This window comes from Homalodisca vitripennis, unplaced genomic scaffold, assembly GCF_021130785.1.
Source record: "Homalodisca vitripennis isolate AUS2020 unplaced genomic scaffold, UT_GWSS_2.1 ScUCBcl_4052;HRSCAF=9964, whole genome shotgun sequence".
NCBI classification, from domain to species: Eukaryota; Metazoa; Arthropoda; class Insecta; order Hemiptera; family Cicadellidae; genus Homalodisca; species Homalodisca vitripennis.
Genome location: NW_025780188.1, coordinates 12,084 through 34,603, shown reverse-complemented (window position 1 = coordinate 34,603; position 22,520 = coordinate 12,084). Strand labels below are relative to the sequence as shown.

Genomic DNA, 22,520 nt, shown 5'->3' with positions numbered 1-22,520 from the left:
AATTTTATTACAAAGAAAAAACAATTTTAACACTATCATCTTGTTATTGCAGCTTTACTCCGCAGTGCGGCGAATTTCACAAGCAATTTCATCATTTGAGCCTGGAGATCATAAAATATGCATGTAGTGAAAAGTTCTGTATATAAAAATACTGGTTCAAATAAAGTGTAAGAAAGGACATAAAGGTTCTAAGTTCGCTTTGGGAGATAAAGAGCTTATTCATTCTTAAAAATTAACTTGCACAGACCCAACAGAAAACCCAAATTTTATAAACATACAAAGAAAAACCATTTTAACACTATCTTTTTGTTGTTGCAGCTTTACTCCGCAGTGTGGCAAATTTCACAAGCTATTTCATCATGTGAGCCTGGAGATCACAAAATATGCATGTAGTGAAAAGTTCTGTATATAAAAATACTGGTTCAGGTAAATTGTAAGAAAGGACATAAAGGTTCTAATTTCGCTTTGGGAAATAAAGAGCTTATTCATTCTTAAAAATTAACTTGCACAGACCCAACAGAAAAACCCAAATTTTATAAACATACAAAGAAAAAACCATTTTAACACTATCGTATTGTTATTGCAGCTTTACACCGCAGTGTGGCGAATTTCACAAGCAATTTCATATTATGAGCTTGAAGATCTTAAAATATGCATCCAAAAAAAGTTCTCTAGTTGAAAATACTGGTACAGGTAGATTGTAAGAAAGGGCATAAAGGTTCTAAGTTCGCTCTTGGAAATAAAGAGCTTATCATTCATAATTTGTTTTAGCCGTAGATACTACTAATATGACAATTCGAATGTAGATACGCGTTTCGTATGTTCATTTGTTTTGAAGGTCTACATTTGACACAGTAATACATTTCAATACTTGTCTTCAAATATTGCAGAGCCTATTGTTACTGACCGGCATTACTAAACTGTGCTAAATCTTTCCACTGTTTCTAATGAAACTTATCTGGGTATTCTTCAGTTTAACTAAACCCAAGAGGGCAGAGTTCTAGGAGCCATTACAATTATCATGAGAGTCACGTTAAAAAGGGACATTAACAAACTTGACACTGTGTAATTTTATGGGTTGATCATTAAGTAAACAATAGATTTCAGTCAAACCTGACCAGAGAGAAAACTCTAGGTCGAGAACAGTAGTTAAAGTTGTGATAAAACGAATCCTGCCCAAATTTGGCAGGATTCCAATACTTATCACACATTGTGTTAACCCAGGATTAACAAACACGTTTGAAACCGAGACGCTAGAGCCCTAGAGATATATTAAGTATCAAAAACACTGCCCTGGAAGTTTGGTTATTAGAAGTTTGTTTTATAAAACTTGTCATAATTATTTGGTTCTAAGGAAAGCTTTACGTGTTTGCCATGGCGTGAAACTAATCTGACCATAAAGACGACTCAACGTCATAAATATGATCTAACCCTTGATCTGGATGTCATTAGGTGAATATTCTTTACACTTTCCATATAGTTTATTTTCAACCCAGGATCGATATTTCCCCAGGATATGCATTTCAGTAAAAATAACTTAATTACTGGTGAAAGTTCTATGTCAAAGAATGATTGATTGAACAAGATATACAGTCCAAGAATCTCGTTTAGCCATGTATAAAATATTTTAAACAACTTTGAACAAAAGTGGTGGATCCTTTCACTTTATTTCAATTTCGTAGGTGATTATTAACACATATCTAGCGTATACAAAAATAATAAAGGTATAAAATATAACACTTGAATAAGTTAAGAAATGTATATGCTTAAATGACAGTCATATGAAAAAAAAACTATAAAACAATAAGCTAACTGTAATTGTTTAATAAATTGACCACTAAAAATAATAAAATAACCTAAATTAAAATCAATGTCATTATTAAACTATATCAAGCTGAATAAAATTATTGCTTAAAATGTGGTGCTAAATAGTAAAACCAGCCTAAAAACAAATCAACAACACCAAGCAATAAGTGAGTAGAAATTGTAAAACTATTCATTGCCTGAATACCTCGTCACTATACACTTAGTACTATAAGATTTAATTGGAACTTTCAATGACTAAAAATTACTCCAATAAAATAACAAATATATAATCAAAAATGTATTACATACTTCTCACACCAATATATTCGTAATGTCCTTTGTCTACGTATTGGGCATACACTGCAGTGATTGTAGGTTCCCCATACCTGAAACAAAATGCAATACTAAACAGAGCATAGTTTTTGTAATGTCCCTTGTCTACTTATTGGGCATTCGCCACAGTGTTTTCTGGTTTTCCATTCATAAAACAATATGAAATACTTATCAGAGCATAGTATTTGTAATATCCCTTGTCTACGTATTGAGCATCACCATCGTGTTCACAGGTTTCCTATTCCTAAAACAAAATGCAATACTTCTCAGAGCATATTATTTTTAATATCCATTGTATATGTATTGAGCATTCACCATAGTCTTAAAAGGTTTCCCATTCCTAAACACTTCTCAGATCAAGTATATTGGCAATTTTTAACTAATAACACTGCATTAGATTATTGAGTGGAACTGTTATTTTTAGTGACATTAGTTTTCTCTGAACTGCTCAGACTAGTATCAAGGCAAAGCACAAGACTGGAAGATTAATAATGTTGTGATTGACTGTACTAAGGAATCGTTGTAGTGCAGACTTTTTAGTTCAGATAATAAGTAAATTCTGCGGAAAAAGCTACAATGGATTGTGGTAACTCAATGTAAACATCTGGTGGTCAACAAGGCCGGCTTGAGTCTGCGGCTCTAGCAAGTATTTAGCATTCTAAATTTAGAAAGAAGTTGAAAAGTAAACCAAACAAATAGCACACGTACAGGTTTTAATAATTAAGCCACAGATATTGGAGTTGTTGTCGTCAATCATGTTATTGAAATCCTTATTTTTATAAAACTTTGTTTATGAACAATTTTACAGATTATAACTCTTCCATAATTTAAAATCGACTATAATTTTTTTAACAAAATTTAATGAGAATTTGTTTACTTGTTGTAGTTCTAATTTTATTAATTGTGTATTACTTACACAAAGCGCAGGTACTGTTCAGCTATTTGTATTTGGCCGTCATATGTATAATTGAGGTAGCGGTTGACCCAAGAGCATGTCTGTCCTAGGTTGTCCGTGTAAAAGTTGATGTACATTTGGATAGGCCACTGGCAACAAATAATTACGTAAATATTTCACATATATTTATTACATTAACAAGAAATTGCAGTTTAAGGTATCTATTTTGAGTTTCAAAATCTATAATGTATTTTGTATTATTGCTTTTAAAGTGAACAGTCCAAATGCTTTGTATGAAATGAATTTCGGATGAGTGTGGATATCATTTATGGTCTTGTTATTATCAAACTGCATAAAGACCAGAAAGTTTAACCATATAAATGTTCAGAAATCTCAGATAAAGGTGTGGAATAACAGACGTACTGGACAAAGGACTGAAGTAAAGCACTCTTTTGTTCCCCAAGATCATGTCAAGTCCTGTTAGTTGCTCTCTCTAAAACCCTAAACTTTGTCTGGTGCTTTAACAGTACCGTACTCAAACCAAGAAAAAACACTCTTTATGGTTGTTTAAACAAGATTGAGATACTATAGATATACTTTCTAATCTAGAATGTTTTCAATGACACTATTATGTCAGTGCTGGGTGAAACATTCTTCAAGACAGTCCCTATTACTTAAGGGAACATAATTTTAGAGTTTCTGATCGCAAGAAAATTTTTGGAGATAAATATTAAATATTTATTTGCATAATTTATGTAAAAAAAGACGTTGGAGTACCAAGCACACAACTGACCAATTTATTGCAAAGCCGTTATGTTTATAGTTATTAGACGTTTCATTCAGATAGTTTCAGTCACTTCACTGATAACGCCGTAACACTGATTCTTAGCAGTCGCTAACAATGTAGAATGTATGTTATTGTTTTAGCGTTCAATATCCGTAAAGACAAAAGATTTGTGAGCAGCTTAAAGAATTTGATGGTTCTCACGTTATAAATTTAAATTTTTTTATAAAAATTAGAACCCGGCTTTCGTATAGGCTTTTGTTTGTCATTTCTAAATCTACAAATTGGTGCTGTAATAATATCGGTCTTGAGAAAATACTACCACCCTTTAGAAAAAGTAACTTATTTTATAACAGTTATTACAGATTTTTTGACGTGACAACGTCTTAAATTAGGTTGCGGCTCGGAGTCACTCATGAAAAAGTGTAACGCCCGGTAACGTTACGATGCCCGTCCAGTGGGTCCGCCGCACGGGATAAAGCAGATAACTATGTTTATTCGTGAAAATGTGGAGTGCTTAGATTCGTCATTTACAACAACTACAACAATAAAGGTAAATAATTGTACACTGATATTTCATTATCGTAAACTATGATTGATTGATTAATTGTTAGATTGACACAAAAGTTGAGAAACTGAGTTTATAGGTTATGTCATACTATTGACAAATGTTGATAGTGTTAAGTAAATTATTAGTTTAAATCACTCTGCAATCAATCGTAATTCAGTCGATTGAGAAGAAACAGCGCGTAGTCAAACATTTAAAATAACAAATTATAACCTCTAACCTGTCATAACAGTGCGACCAAACAAACGAACTAAACCGACCAATCACCACGCGCGGAGTTAGAATTTAACTGTGTTTAGCAAGAATTTCAAATTCCAATTTTAGTAAATGTTTTATTCAACTTTACCATTTACAATAACAAATTTTAATCAATTTCAAATTATGTACAATGTTTTAGTAAACAAAATATATTTCTATAGTTAAAATTTGTGCAATTCTTATTTTCATTCAATTCCTGGTTCCTATTGTGCAATTTAATAATATTCATATCAATAAATATTCTACCGAGAAAAAGACGTTGTCACGTAAAATCTTCGCCCGTAAAACCGACTTTACAGGCAACCATAAATTTTTTTTAATGACTATTTTCCATAGGGAAGCATTAAATTTCTGTGTATTTGAAACTACTGCTTTTAAGCGTTGTGAAAATTGTCAAAATTATACTATCTGTATTTTTAATGAGTAAAATAGTTGGTGTAGTACTTCTTAGGCTTAAACATATTATTAAAATTAATACCAATATTGAATAATACAAAACAAATTCCAACAATATTAATTTAATTTCTCGAGGCCTTTTAGAATCGATGATTCCATCGTCAGGCAATTTCACAAACGAATAAATATTTACATTTTTCTAAACATAAAGTGCAAAAATAACATATGGTAAAGATTCGGAAAAATGGTTACCCAGTATAAATATTTAAATCTCATCACCTTTTAATTTTCTTATGAATTATGTTGAGAGTAGAATAGAATTTTCAATAGGTCCGTCTTGATTATTAACAAGGTTTTCTCGATTTTTGTTTATGTAAAATGTTTCCCAAGCATTCAAGTGTGTTGTGTTTTTATCAGAGTTGATGTGTCCTGATTTAATACAGTGTTTCGCAATAGTACATTTTCCGTTCTTCCATATTTTATATGTGAAAAGTGTTGTTTGAATTGTGTCTTAATATTCCTTTTTGTTTGGCAAATGTACAATTTCTCTCAGACGTTAAATTTAATTTTATAAATTCCTGATTTTTTTCGAATGATTTTTGTCTTTGGGATTTTCTACTATTTTTGATAATTTATTGTTTGTTTTGTACGTGATCTATTTGTTTGTATGCTTTTCAAAAGTTTTCTGTAATTGATTTGAAATATTGCTGTATGTTGTACAAATGTATTCCGGGTTGTTGTCTTGAAAAATAGTAATGTCGTTATAGATTTTCTTGCTTTTCTTTTGATTGATTTGTAAAGTATGTTGTCAATAAGTTGAGTGGAGTAACCGTCAAAAATAGCAATACCTTTTATGTAGTTTAATTCTTTTATGTAGTTGTCAATAGAGAGTTATGTATTTAAAAGTCCGTAAAACATCAAATAACTAATAGTCAGTATCTAATAAATCCGTATACCTTATCAAATATGTTGAGGACAAATTATTTCTGCTCTAGGTTAGATGGGAATTGAACTAATTCAGAGGTTATAGAATTAGGTTAGGAATTTTTAATTGAATTTGGAGTGGCATTTGGAATTAATCACTATTTATATAAATGAGAATGAGCAAGATAGAGGAAATTATAGGAGGATTTATGTCTGGTCTAACCCGGCGGCATGTTAATACTTATATAAGATTCTAAAACGTTGTTTAAAAAATTATTTAGAACACGTCTTGATGAATGCACTTGTGTTGCTGAAGCTGATGCAAATTACAAATGAAATTCACAATTTACTCAAGTAATGCTAAAATATCGTCTACCAAAATATCACTTCTACAGAGTAACCATAATACTATAGAAAAATAATAAAATAGTTCATTTAGAAATGAATACTCACTCTGCAGATATCCACATGTACAGGAATGACCGGATGGCAAGGCCCCAGGTCCGAATAAGTAAACCCAAGTAAAATATTTAGTATCAGAATGCTCTTCATACTGCTGCTGAAATACAAAATGCCATTATAACACATAAAATATATTTATAATAAAAGGCTAAATTATTTTAAATAGTTATATGGTTTATGTTGAATATAAAACAAAACACCATAAATTATATAGCAGCGAGAATAACTTTAACATTTGGTGACGGAAATACGTATTAATTACACCCGTTATCAAAAAAAATACAAAATTATTTATGTAATTATTAAGGAGTAGAAGAGAAGTAGCTGGACGTTTGTGGAACCTAACGTAGAAAATATGCTTGGCTAAGTTAACTTAGGATGACAGTTACTCATTTCCTAGGAAAGTGCTCCCTTAATTAGTGAAGTTTCTAGTGTGTGAAACTAACAATACACCCCACACCAGAACCCCCACATGCCCAATGCAACTGTAAGTAACAAACTACAAATAAAGAGAGAAAATTATCTTCAAGCATTTTACTTAACACATTTTTTTCTTGAAACAGTTCCAAAGTATAAATCATATAAAAATAAAAATAGAACAAGACAAAATCTTAAGAAAACTCTTATTATAATAACGTCCACAAGAAATCTGAAGAAGCCAAGAGAAATGCAGTAAAAAGTCTACAGAACAATTTTAAAATTCTGAAAAACTATAACTGGAAAAGCTATTGACCTTGTGTACTAAAATCGAATCAGATTTATTTTCACAAAATAGCCCTTGACTGAGGATGTTAATCTGGCTTACAACGCTTTCCATAGCATGATTCTCAGTTACTCATAGTTCGCTGCCAACTCATAGTATGAGTTGGCAGCGAAATTCTCCATAGAGTCTGGAAGATGAAGGACCTTGGTGTCATAACTACTTCAACTCTCCATCCCGATGAGCATGTGCGGTTCATTTGCAGGAGAGCCAACTCCACGCTTGGCTTCATCTTTCGTTTCTCTGGGGGGCTGCATTCTGACTCTCTAGTAACATTGTATAAGACACTAGTGCGTCCGCTCCTGGAGTACAACTCTTCTGTGTGGGCTCCGTATCAATCTACTCTCATATCGGATATTGAGAGAGTCCAGGTCCGATTCATCAGGGTTGTTGGCTGCCGAATGGGGTACAACTACCTTGAAGTCCCTGTACCACTACTGAAGTCTCACTTCCGCCTTCATGACTTAGACATTCGCAGAAGGATTCAAGACTCAGTTCTCCTCATGAAGTTGATCAATGGTGTTGTGGGCTGCCCTGAGCTGTTACTGGAGCTTCCTTTTCACATTCCTGGTCGTACAAGATCCCAGGATTTGTTTGAGAGGCTTCAGTACTCTACGTTATACCAGCAACGCAGTTCGCTCCCACGCCTTTTACAACTCGGCAATGAGATAGGTGGATCTGTGGACTTTTTCTCTCCTGGTGTGGCTCGATTTCGTAGCCAGGCTGTGCGCCTTCTTACTGCGAACGATGGAGTTGGTGATGAGTGATTGGTGGCGCCTTTAGAGGGTCACATATCAGTGTTGTAATGAGAAGTTTTATAATTACTGCTTGTTGTCTTGTTTTTTATTGCTTGTTAAATGTTATAAATGTATTTTATTGTTTGTTATTATATATTATAAGATACATTATTACTTTTTTATTGGTTCATATAGTTGGTGTTATTTATTTGTTGCTGGTTATCTTTGGATATATTGTTGCTTGTTGTACTGTATTATAGGATAATTTATCTCTTGTTGTATCGGATTTAACATTTCTTATAAAATGGTGTATGCCGTGTATAAATAAATAAATAAATAAATGATTCATACAAAGCTGAATACTGCCCATTCTCTACAACTTATTGCAAGCCAAAAAACAACAAAACAGTGCTGCAATATCGATTGCAGAAGTCTGAAGAATACTTTCATCAAAACTCTGGAACGTCATCTTTGCTCAGGCCAAGTAGAAGATATAAGAGTGGCAACTGGAAGGAAACAAAATATAAGCTGAAACTGAACACATTGCGAAAGTAGCAAAACACTAACTACATCAACAACTCAGAAAACAAATTATAGGCACTTACAGAAAAGAAAGCAATAGATAATCTTCTTAATCAACTTTAACTAAGTGGAACCACCACTAAAGAGCCAGTGCCAATAACTAATTAACTAACAGGAGACAAAATACAAGGGAAAGAAAATAAAGCATCTTCTGACTGACTACCTATAAAGTAACAACCGTCTCAGTACTTTTTCACTGTTTGTAATTCTTGTGAAACCATTTGACGTCCATAAGCCTATTACCATCTGAAACTGGAGATTAAAAATACATCAACTGTTTCAGGACCTCGTTCAACCAACAGCAATCATACTCTATCACTAATTATTGTAGAATTAGGCTATTGCTCTCGATCGTGAAAGACCGCATACATATTGTTGCATCTTCGTAAGAATGGAATTGAAATTGTCATGATCTATTCATAGACTATTTTAATAGATTATGATCCGAAACTGGTAGGAAAGTGTTGCTATTTCCCAACGCTGATATTTGAGGACACAGTTCAATGTCTCTTGTATTTTCTCTTGTGTCTGCAATGTATAGGTATCCATATCGATGGGATTTAGTTAATTCTTTGGTTGCCCTATAAGAAAAACATCCGTTTTATTCTCTTTTTTTAGTTTTTTAAATGTACTTTAAGATGTGGGTGTTTAGGCCCATTTTAAATTTTGGACTGCTAATGCTGGTTTTAGTTACAATAAATAAATTGTACTCCAAACCAAACAAAATGTAGGTGTCATAATCATAAAAAATGTGCACAAAAGTGACTTGTCGAAAAAATATGATATGAAATGAAAATAGGATTTCAGAAGCCAAACTAATTTTATTCTTTGCTTGTATTGAATAAAATTAGAAAACTAACGTAAACAACAAAATTTCTTATGTATTCAAGATATAAACTGTATTGATATACAGTAAATTTCCATTTTAAATTTAATGCTTATTAGTAAAGCTAAATACAGTACAACGCTTAGACGATGAAAACATCATACTTGATTAATGTGGCATTGTGTTGTTAATTTTACGAGTTCTAAGAAAATTTGTAATTTACTAGTGTTCTTATTATTTTACATTTTCCTGTTACCTTTGTACATTTTTGTTTCAGTAGGAATTGTAGGACTGTTTGTGTTTACCACTTTGTCAACGTGAAATGTGTTATGAAAACTCCCTAAATTGTATTTTTTACAATATATTACGTAAGTTTATCGTCCTTACCTAGTTTAATCTTAACATATACTTACCCAAGGAAGAGAACAATGTAATTGAGGACAATCCACGAGATGTTACACTGCAACTGCATTACATTTGATACACTAATTATAGTTTACAATCAACATAAAAAACATTACCGATAACCCAACAGTTTTACAATGAACGCGCCCCGCCCCGCCGTAACAAATCAATCCACCTGCACGGTGCAACTTCTGACTAGTTACTGCTAAAAAATGGAGGAAAATAGACAGACATCTGCCCCTACCCTTAATCTCGTAATTCGTCTCTCCTCTTCAGCGTAAACTACTGCCACCTTCGGCTGGACACGATTCATGGAAATACACTATAGCGACGCCCAGTTCCGAACGGACCAAGCAAATTAAACTTTTAACATATTCATCTGCACACACACAAAACCATGTCTCATATATTCCTCTGAAAAACTTTGGCGCTCCTTGTTGAAGTCGGTCTGTCAAAGGAAGAGTAAGTACTTAGAAAATCAGCCAATGAAATATAAACCTACCTATACTATTTTGATTGCATAAAATAAATGTTAACCATGTAATATGGAAATATCAAAAACGTTTGCTATTGTGACTTTATAGTGTTTGATTAATCATACCACTGAAAGAATGTTTCTCACTGTCCCTGTTTAAAAAACGATTTTTAATATCACTACTAAAATTGTAAAGGTCATTCATACTTTAGTCTTTTTTATAATCGACGGGAAAGTATCCACGCGTTTTAAAAGACCTCGTCGATCAGTTTGCCCCTTTTAGTAAGGAAAACCCCTCAGAATGAATAATATTGAAAGCCATGGAGTCAAACCTGAATGTAAAGAGGCAATTTGAATTGGTACGTCACCACTTCACGCCCGCATAAAATTATGGAGTGTATCCTACATATTTATTTATTTTCAACGGACATAAAAAATGACATTAACATAATACTCTATTGCAAGGCATGATATATAACTAGAATAAATATGTATATAAATGTTTTAAAACTGTAACAATACCATCATGATAGACCGTAACAATAAATAAACTATAACAATAGAAATAACATAATAAACTATAACATAATATAACAAGAATATTCACAATGTTTCAAAAACAGCAATACATATTTGATGAGAATATTTTGTAAAGGGCCCAACTTTATTTTATATGGAATACTCGTACACTCTCTAATAAAAAAACTGTGCAGAGCTATCATAAGTGAAAGACAGATTTCCTTTGTTGGTCATCAAAAGTCCAATCTTGGCCAGAATTATAGTTGTGACTTTGGCACTAAGATACCTTTATAACGAGTACAGTTCATTCATTTCAGTTGTTTTGTCAGCAGACTTCGGAAATAATATAATATAAACTGAAAAATCTTGATTAATAGTACGAAATGAAAATTTTGTCATTGCCCTGATTACTAAGAAAATCTCACCTTGTGTTTTCAAGTAAAGATCAATTTTTGTTTAAAACAAAGTTACTGTAAAATCTTCAGCACAATCTTGTCACTAAAGCGACTGTTGGCTTCAATAAGGATCTCTGCTATCATAATGACGTTTAGTCAAACTTTTGTTAAAGGTTTGTATTTTTCATTGAAAAATAATTTTTTCCCATACCTGTATGACATCCCCGACATCACGACGGAGAATATTGAGATTAATCTCTAAAAGCGACCGTCTACTGTGGTACTCTTTTGCTCAATATGTTGCATTAAATCTTTTCGTTCTTATAGAACAAAGTGCTTCTTGACGATGATTTTCTTGTACTTGAGCAGTAATCGCAGCCATTTATATGTTGCAATAGGTCCTACACGTACATAAAAGTTTGCATTCTTTTCACTTTATCATTTATGTTAACCTCACGCAACTAATCTTGAAAGGATGTACTTCGTCGAAGACGTCCAATAAGCGTATAGTTTTTAAGACCAAGAACTGTTTGAGATTGGGAGAAAATAAGCCTGAAAATGTTTCTCTTTAGCCATTAGCAACATAGAAATGATTGTTATTATTGCTCAGTTCCAAGAATAAATTGAGCTAGAAAATGATCGTCAAGAACTAATTTAAAATTTGAAGCACCTTGTTCTTCAAGAACAAAAAGAACTAATGCAACGTATTGAGCAAAAGAGTATAATAGTAGAAGGCCGCTTTTGGAGATTAATCTCGATATTTTCCGTTGAGATTCCGGGGATGTTATCGAGGTACGGGAAACATTATTCACCAATGAAAACTACAAATCTTTAACAAACGTTTCACTAAACGTCATCATGTTAACGTAGATATATCCTTATTAACACCAACCGTCGCTTTAGCGACACGATTGTGCAGAAAGATTTGTAAGGTACGTTTGTTTTAAACAAAATTGATCTTTATTTCAAGGCACAATGCGAGATTTCCGTAGGCATCAAGGCAATGACAGAGTGTTCATTTCGTACTATCAATGAAGAGGTTTAGATAATATTATATTATTTCCAAAGTTTATTGACAAAACGACGGAAATTAATTAAATGTAGTCCTTCTAGCGGTAGCTTAGTGCCGAAGTCACAATTATCACGCGGCGAAAATTTGACTTTTGATGATCAACAAAGACTACAAAGATCTGTCTTTCACTTAAAAAAGCTCTGCACAGTTGTTTTATCAAAGAGGTTATTGCATATAAAATAACGCTGAGCACATTACAAAATCTACTCATCCAATATGTAGTGCGTCAAAAGAATAAGAAGCTTTGTAGAAACTTTCTTGACACAATTTTGCAACATACTATTTGCCAAAAAAGACGACAAAAAGCTAATTACAAATAATTACCATAAAAGTTGTTAAATAATAGTAAAAGATTTACACATTTGTTGCCTTAAAAAAAATAAAAATCGTTGTTAGGTTGCTTTTGTTTTTACTGGATAAAGCTGTAGGGCACATTTACGACAGCTCTGCACAGTTGTTTTATCAGTGTATTGAATACAATATAAAGCTGGGCCCATTAAAAAAACAGCTCAATCAAATATGTAGTACATCAAAAGAATTTGAATCTCTGGAGGAAATTCCTTGGCACGATTGACAAAAGACAATTTTGCTAAAGAAAAACGTCAAACGACCAATTATAAGTACGAATTATAAAAACTCGTTAAATAATACAAAACATATAGTCATTTATTGTCTTTCTTTTTTGGAATTATAAAGCTGAAAAGAACATTTACGTTGATAAAATGTACAAGATGCATTCAAAAATAAATTCAACGAATGCAACATAAGAGACTGAGTTATCATTTTAATGACATTAGGTCTAAAAAACAGCGAAAAACGATGCTTAGACAACCTGTCCTCCATGCGATCTGAGGATAGATCCGACTGGCGGATTGCTGTGATCTGATAAGACGGTTTGTCGTCCAATCCGAGTCGAAACGGCTCGTGTATTCTGCAAAGGACAATGCTGAGGCCTCGTAAGGTCTGATAACTTGCTTCTGGTGCCCCCAGACGGCTCCCGGAATGTACACTGGGTCACTGCGATCATGAAATTCTGCCTCGCCCAGGCACACTTTTGGACTTCGTGGAAACTGCCCAAGCTTCTACAAATTCCTCAGCCTGGCAATGGCTTGGGTTAGCCTGAGAACTACAGACTAATTTCCCTGCTCCCGACCTTCTCAAACGTTATTGAGTGGTTCGTGCTTGTAGGTTCCTAGAGAGATTCCATCATCAGATTCACAATGATCAGTACGGGTATCTTTAGGTAGATTCTACCACCCTCCAGCTGCCAAGGGTTATCACTACCCCGGTTAACAACTTTAATAACAGTTTGTTCACCACCACAATCAGCTTGGATATAAATAAGGCATTCGACAAGGTGTGGCATGAATGTATCCTTTACGGGCTCGTTATTACTGAACTGTGTCCAATGTTCCGGTTGTTTCACTCCTTCCTGACCGAGCGTCGGTCTTTGTCTCGGTGGGGATTTATAATTCGACCGTAAGAGCAGTGACTGCTGGTGTGCCACAGGGGTAGGTTCTTGGATCGATGTTATTTCTGTGGAAAATTAATAAACACGCCTCGCTTGCAGAGCGCAAATCTCCGCTGCCCTCTCTATGTAGATGATCCGTTTTCATGGCCCTATCGATCCGACCGTGTTAGTCTTGCATTTACATGTAGCGCCAAATGAATCTCCTCTCTCCGTGGTTCACGTTTTTATGAATCGAGATTAAAAGGACAAGTGTTAGGCTTCTTCACCTGGAAGGATTATCTCCAAGTTCTTCGGGAAGTCCTTATTGTCTAGGGTGATAGACCTCGGGATCGTGCTGATCATGCAGCTCACGTCAACTGCTACTGCAACATGCAGGGTCCAATGCGTTTTCTTTGACTTAGCAGACTCCTCGGAGTGGGACTATATCAGTTCCTGGTCTTCCCGCTAGAGTTCTCTTCCACTGCACATCTTGACACGCCCCAGAGCACTACTGGGCGACCCTACCTAGATTCATCAAGACTTGACGTCTATCGTCTACTCTCCGCCCACTACTCACAACTTTTCCATTGATCACAAACTTGTTCTCGACATGACGCCGTTATCTACACTTCAACATCGTTCCTCTCTTCCCCAGCACTAAAGTATAGGTCGCAATACTGATGCTCGTCCGTACCAGCAGTCATTGGGACCTTTGTTTCAGACGCTTCATTTGAGGGTGAAAAGAATGAATTTTGGTTATGAGAACCGTGAGATAATATTTTAGAGGCTCTATTAAGAAGGACCACTTCACACTAGGCAGTGAAGACGCCGAACACACTGATTTTTAACAAGAGTTCACTAGGTTACACATAATGAGTTTATGAACAGTGCATATTCAAATAAAGTGCAGAAAATAAACAGTTACCTTTGTTTTCATGAGAGGTACCTAACCGTAGTCTGCTGTTGTTGAGGGCCAGGTTGTGATTAGTAAGTGTGGAAATAGGCTGCTGTCTTGTAGGCAGGCGTGAAGACGGAAGATGTCCTTCACGGATTCACTCACGCACAATACGACCGCAAACGAATAGTTCATAACACTGTGGCCAGTCCTGTAGAGCACGGTAGACGCGGGTGTCCGGGAGCAGAGACGTTCTGGTAGAGATTGCCAATCCAGAGCACTGACTTTAATGTTAATGTAAAAGTACAACAAATAGAGATAAACTAATATTTTAAGTGAGAGAGTAACACATGGGGGAGAGAGTAAGTATGGTAAGCAGTGGCTAGAGTGTACACAAGTGCCCCAGGCGGGACCGAGAGTATAATGAGCAAGCGTGCCGTCGCTTGCAAGGTGGGCAATTGAGCCTTGATAAGTCAACCGTTGTGATTGGTTGGTGAGTGTACAGTAAACAGCTGATTCGGGAAACAATGGTTCATTGATCTGTCACTGTACGTGAATATTTTAATCCAGTAAGGAATGGTATTGTAGGCACTAGGCCGCAGAAAGAGATATAGAATTAATGTAGTATATACAGTTTTAGTAAATAAAGGCAAATATAGAGTATAAATTTTCCAAAAAATATATACATAATTATTATTCAATAAAAGTTGCCTTTTCATATTAGGCAATAAAAAACAAGTTATTTAACGCAAGGAATACTTAACAGTGGGGATCTTCCCCCGTCTTTCCGTTCAGTTTAGTTCAGGTGTTGTTAACAAAGAGAACGATGCTGTTGGCCATCTGACTTCCCACTATACCTCTTGAATAAGTCAGAAACACTTCACTACCATCTACCGTATCTTTTCTTGAGGAATTACAAGAAATAGTTTCTTATCATATACACTTTCATAATATTTGAATTAGTTATTTCTTTAACGAATGTTGATTTTGTTCTACCAATCAATAAAGTAAATTTAAGGTATCCCCAGCGATTTTTGCATAAATATTACAATGTGTTTTTAAAACACGTTTTTAGAAAACTTAAACATAGATTTAGGGTTAGATTTTGGGTGGTGAAAGGTTATCCAAACGTTCTTACTTATGATTTTAGTAGAATTGCATACTTGGTGGTTAAGCAGGTTGTTAATTCATTAGAATTCAGTAGATTTTGGGTGGTGAAAGGACAAACAACCATACCCCCGTCCAAATATTCATACTTATCGTATTAGTAAAATTAAATGCTTTACTAAGCAGAAAACATAAATACAATACGGGCTAAATTAATAAAAATAAAATACTTTTAATTTATTGTATAACTTGAGAAAACAGTAATTATTACAAGTAGTGTACAATGGTGTTCACTAGTCAACATTCATCCCATATTTTTGTATTAGTTGAATTAGACCCTTTGTTGTTCATGTTTGGGCATTTACCCGTTCCAAAATGATCTGGAATGATGGAACAGTTGCATTTATTATTTATCCTAATGAGTTCCGATGGATCAAAGCCGCTTAGTGTAAGTACTCTATTGATTGTCGCCTGATCTTCCTCCGGTCCATCTGGGTATATGCTTTCGATATAGACACTGCCAGTGCCTTTTCCATTTTCTGAAAGAAATATACATGGTATTTAGACGGAATTTTATGTTCTTTTTGTAGATGACAAATATATTAAACTTGTACTTTCCAATCATCCAATAATAAGCTTTAAACAAACACCTAATTCTCTATTGACTGTTATCTTATAGCTATTCAGCTAATGAACACTCTTGTTGGCAGAAAAGATTCTGCAAGGGTTTTGTAATCTCCTGCATAATGACTGTTCGAAAATGATACAATGCTTGATTAAACCCGAAAGATACACCTGAAAACAAAACTCAAACCCTAGATTCTTCTATTCATAGCTATAATTTTAACCCACGAACTTAAGCAACGTTTTGTAATACGTATTATTTATCTTTCTAAAAAGACAGACAACGATTAATTTTATTTGTACTGTTATGTTTACATGAAGGCGTTGCTACAAACATTGTACATGTTCACGACAACTTTGCAAACAAAAAAAACCAGGAAGTTAAACTTGTTTTGTAATATTAACTAAACATATTACTTATACTTTACGATTCTTGTTTTTTAATCGTCTAAAGAGAACTATATTTTGACCATGTCTTTTAAACTATCAATTTATAAAATCCAATACATGTTTTTAATTTTTAAATTGTATATTATATTTTACAAACCAATAAAACGACGTTTGAACATGCTTATCTTAAATGACTCGCTTTACTCAACGCACTAAGTATAGAAATTAACTTCCATAATTGTATGATATCTTAAAATAAAAATGACTTTCTACTTACTAAAGTCAGGATCGCTTGTACAGACGTAGTGGATGTCAAGGTTGGGCGGATCGAACAACAAAAAGTACACGTGTAGAGATACGAATTTCCCGTCTAAACAAAACACAAGATGAGGTCAGTGCACTCTATCGATGCCAATCAAAAATATAAAACATTTGTTTAGTTAATGCTCAAAACTTATAAATACTTAATTTAACTTGCACAGACCCAATAAAAAACCCAAATTTTATAATCTTACAAGAAAAAAACAATTTTAACACTATCATCTTGTTATTGCAGCTTTACTCCGCAGTGCGGCGAATTTCACAAGCAATTTCATCATTTGAGCCTGGAGATCATAAAATATGCATGTAGTGAAAAGTTCTGTATATAAAAATACTGGTTCAAATAAAGTGTAAGAAAGGACATAAAGGTTCTAAGTTCGCTTTGGGAGATAAAGAGCTTATTCATTCTTAAAAATTAACTTGCACAGACCCAACAGAAAACCCAAATTTTATAAACATACAAAGAAAAACCATTTTAACACTATCTTTTTGTTGTTGCAGCTTTACTCCGCAGTGTGGCAAATTTCACAAGCAATTTCATCATGTGAGCCTGGAGATCACAAAATATGCATGTAGTGAAAAGTTCTGTATATAAAAATACTGGTTCAGGTAAATTGTAAGAAAGGACATAAAGGTTCTAATTTCGCTTTGGGAAATAAAGAGCTTATTCATTCTTAAAAATTAACTTGCACAGACCCAACAGAAAAACCCAAATTTTATAAACATACAAAGAAAAAACCATTTTAACACTATCGTATTGTTATTGCAGCTTTACACACCGCAGTGTGGCGAATTTCACAAGCAATTTCATATTATGAGCTTGAAGATCTTAAAATATGCATCCAAAAAAAGTTCTCTAGTTGAAAATACTGGTACAGGTAGATTGTAAGAAAGGGCATAAAGGTTCTAAGTTCGCTCTTGGAAATAAAGAGCTTATCATTCATAATTTGTTTTAGCCGTAGATACTACTAATATGACAATTCGAATGTAGATACGCGTTTTCGTATGTTCATTTGTTTTGAAGGTCTACATTTGACACAGTAATACATTTCAATACTTGTCTTCAAATATTGCAGAGCCTATTGTTACTGACCGGCATTACTAAACTGTGCTAAATCTTTCCACTGTTTCTAATGAAACTTATCTGGATATTCTTCAGTTTAACTAAACCCAAGAGGGCAGAGTTCTAGGAGCCATTACAATTATCATGAGAGTCACGTTAAAAAGAGACCTTAACGAACTTGACACTGTGTAATTTTATGGGTAAACACTAAGTAAACAATAGATTTCAGTCAAACCTGACCAGAGAGAAAACTCTAGGTCGAGAACAGTAGTTAAAGTTGTAATAAAACGAATCCTGCCCAAATTTGGCAGGATTCCAATACTTATCACACATTGCGTTAACCCAGGATTAACAAACACGTTTGAAACCGAGACGCTAGAGCCCTAGAGATATATTAAGTATCAAAAACACTGCCCTGGGAGTTTGGTTATTAGAAGTTTGTTTTATAAAACTTGTCATAATTATTTGATTCTAAGGAAAGCTTTACGTGTTTGGCATGGCGTGAAACTAATCTGACTATAAAGACGACTCAACGACATAAATATTATCTAACTCTTGATCTGGGTATCATTAGGTGTGTGTGGGTCTCATTCTTTACACTTTCCAAATGGTTTATTTTAAACCCAGGATCGATATTTCCCCAGGATATGCATTTCAGTAAAAAGACCTTAATTACTGGTGAAAGTTCTATGTCAAAGGATGATTGATTGAACAAGATATACAGTCCAAGAATCTCGTTTAGCCATGTATAAATTATTTTAAACAACTGTGAACAAAAGTGGTGGATCCTATCACTTTATTTCAATTTCGTAGGTGATTATTAACACATATCTAGCGTATACAAAAATAATAAAGGTATAAAATATATAACACTTGAATAAGTTAAGAAATGTATATGCTTAAATGACAGTCATATGAAAAAAAAAACTATAAAACAATAAGCTAACTGTAATTGTTTAATAAATTGACCACTAAAAATAATAAAATAACCTAAATTAAAATCAATGTCATTATTAAACGATATCAAGCTGAATAAAATTATTGCTTAAAATGTGGTGCTAAATAGTAAAACCAGCCTAAAAACAAATCAACAACACCATGCAATAAGTGAGTAGAAATTGTAAAACTATTCATTGCCTGAATACCTCATCACTATACACTTAGTACTATAAGATTTAATTGGAACTTACAATGACTAAAAATTACTCCAATAAAATAACAAATACGTATATAATTAAAAATGTATTACATACTTCTCACATCAATATATTCGTAATGTCCTTTGTCTACGTATTGGGCATACACTGCAGTGATTGTAGGTTCCCCATACCTGAAACAAAATGCAATACTAAACAGAGCATAGTTTTTGTAATGTTCCTTGTCTACTTATTGGGTGTTTTCTGGTTTTCCATTATATCTGAAATACTTATCAGAGCACAGTATTTGTAATGTCCCTTGTCTACTTATTGGGCATTCGCCACAGTGTTTTCTAGTTTTCCATTCATAAAACAATATGAAATACTTATCAGAGCATAGTATTTGTAATTTCCCTTGTCTACGTATTGAGCATTCGCCATCGTGTTTACTGGTGGCTTATTCCTAAAACAAAATGTAATACTTCTCAGAGCATATTGTTTGTAATATCCCTTGTCTACGTATTGAGCATCACCATCGTGTTTACTGGTGGCTTATTCCTAAAACAAAATGTAATACTTCTCAGAGCATATTGTTTGTAATATCCCTTGTCTACGTATTGAGCATCACCATTGTGTTTACTGGTGGCTTATTCCTAAAACTAAATGTAATACTTCTCAGAGCATATTGTTTGTAATATCCCTTGTTTACGTATTGAGGATCACCATTGTGTTTACTGGTGGCTTATTCCTAAAACAAATTGTAATACTTCTCAGAGCATATTATTTGTAATATCCCTTGTCTACGTATTGAGCATCACCATCGTGTTTACTGGTGGATTATTCCTAAAACAAATTGTAATACTTCTCAGAGCATATTGTTTGTAATTTCCCTTGTCTACGTATTGAGCATCACCATCGTGTTTACTGGTGGCTTATTCCTAAAACAAAATGTAATACTTCTCAGAGCATATTATTTGTAATATCCCTTGTCTACGTATTGAGCATCACCATCGTGTTTACTGGTGGCTTATTCGTAAAACAAATTGTAATACTTCTCAGAGCATATTGTTTGTAATATCCCTTGTATATGTATTGAGCATCACCATCGTGTTTACTGGTGGCTTATTCCTAAAAAAAATTGTAATACTTCTCAGAGCATATTGTTTTTAATATCCCTTGTATATGTATTGAGCATCACCATCGTGTTTACTGGTGGCTTATTCCTAAAACAAAATGTAATACTTCTCAGAGCATATTATTTGTAATATCCTTTGTCTACGTATTGAGCATCACCATCGTGTTTACTGGTGGCTTATTCCTAAAACAAAATGTAATACTTCTCAGAGCATATTGTTTATAATATCCCTTGTATATGTATTGAGCATCACCATCGTATTTACTGGTGGTATATTCCTAAAACAAATTGTAATACTTCTCAGAGCATATTGTTTTTAATATCCCTTGTATATGTATTGAGCATCACCATCGTGTTTACTGGTGGCTTATTCCTAAAACAAATTGTAATACTTCTCAGAGCATATTGTTTGTAATTTCCCTTGTCTACGTATTGAGCATCACCATCGTGTTTACTGGTGGCTTATTCCTAAAACAAAATGTAATACTTCTCAGAGCATATTGTTGTAATTTCCCTTGTCTACGTATTGAGCATCACCATCGTGTTTACTGGTGGCTTATTCCTAAAACAAAATGTAATACTTCTCAGAGCATATTGTTTGTAATATCCCTTGTCTACGTATTGAGCATCACCATCGTGTTTACTGGTGGCTTATTCCTAAAACAAATTGTAATACTTCTCAGAGCATATTGTTTGTAATATCCCTTGTCTACGTATTGAGCATCACCATCGTGTTTACTGGTGGCTTATTCCTAAAACAAAATGTAATACTTCTCAGAGCATATTGTTTGTAATATCCCTTGTCTACGTATTGAGCATCACCATTGTGTTTACTGGTGGCTTATTCCTAAAACTAAATGTAATACTTCTCAGAGCATATTGTTTGTAATATCCCTTGTTTACGTATTGAGGATCACCATTGTGTTTACTGGTGGCTTATTCCTAAAACAAAATGTAATACTTCTCAGAGCATATTATTTGTAATATCCCTTGTCTACGTATTGAGCATCACCATCGTGTTTACTGGTGGATTATTCCTAAAACAAATTGTAATACTTCTCAGAGCATATTGTTTGTAATTTCCCTTGTCTACGTATTGAGCATCACCATCGTGTTTACTGGTGGCTTATTCCTAAAACAAAATGTAATACTTCTCAGAGCATATTGTTTGTAATTTCCCTTGTCTACGTATTGAGCATCACCATCGTGTTTACTGGTGGCTTATTCCTAAAACAAAATGTAATACTTCTCAGAGCATATTATTTGTAATATCCCTTGTCTACGTATTGAGCATCACCATCGTGTTTACTGGTGGCTTATTCCTAAAACAAATTGTAATACTTCTCAGAGCATATTGTTTGTAATATCCCTTGTATATGTATTGAGCATCACCATCGTGTTTACTGGTGGCTTATTCCTAAAACAAATTGTAATACTTCTCAGAGCATATTGTTTTTTAATATCCCTTGTATATGTATTGAGCATCACCATCGTGTTTACTGGTGGTTTATTCCTAAAACAAATTGTAATACTTCTCAGAGCATATTGTTTGGAATATCCCTTGTATATGTATTGAGCATCACCATCGTGTTTACTGGTGGCTTATTCCTAATACAAATTGTAATACTTCTCAGAGCATATTGTTTGTAATATCCCTTGTATATGTATTGAGCATCACCATCGTGTTTACTGGTGGCTTATTCCTAAAACAAATTGTAATACTTCTCAGAGCATATTGTTTGTAATTTCCCTTGTCTACGTATTGAGCATCACCATCGTGTTTACTGGTGGCTTATTCCTAAAACAAAATGTAATACTTCTCAGAGCATATTGTTGTAATTTCCCTTGTCTACGTATTGAGCATCACCATCGTGTGTACTGGTGGCTTATTCCTAAAACAAAATGTAATACTTCTCAGAGCATATTGTTTGTAATATCCCTCGACTACGTATTGAGCATCACCATCGTGTTTACTGGTGGCTTATTCCTAAAACAAAATGTAATACTTCTCAGAGCACATTGTTTGTAATGTCCCTTGTATACGTATTGAGCATCACCATCGTGTTTACTGGTGGCTTATTCCTAAAACAAAATGTAATACTTCTCAGAGCACATTGTTTGTAATGTCCCTTGTATACGTATTGAGCATCACCATCGTGTTTACTGGTGTCTTATTCCTAAAACAAAATGTAATACTTCTCA

General features: G+C 33.9%; 1 protein-coding gene across 2 annotated transcripts in view; it reads right to left on the bottom strand.

Annotated features, from left to right (window-relative positions):
* Positions 1-22,520, bottom strand: part of LOC124372806 — a 30,731-nt gene that overhangs the window by 1,297 nt on the left and 6,914 nt on the right. Inside the window, exons 1-4 of one of the 2 annotated variants that reach the window (XM_046831213.1) lie at positions 9,745-9,854; positions 6,418-6,523; positions 3,056-3,183; positions 2,116-2,192 (exon numbers count right to left, since the gene is read on the bottom strand). In XM_046831213.1, the coding sequence (XP_046687169.1) occupies positions 2,116-2,192; positions 3,056-3,183; positions 6,418-6,523; positions 9,745-9,803 (370 nt within the window). In that variant the 5' untranslated portion in view covers positions 9,804-9,854. Of the gene's footprint in view, positions 1-2,115; positions 2,193-3,055; positions 3,184-6,417; positions 6,524-9,744; positions 9,855-22,520 lie in introns of those variants that run through there. The other variant, XM_046831214.1, reaches the window with a different exon arrangement.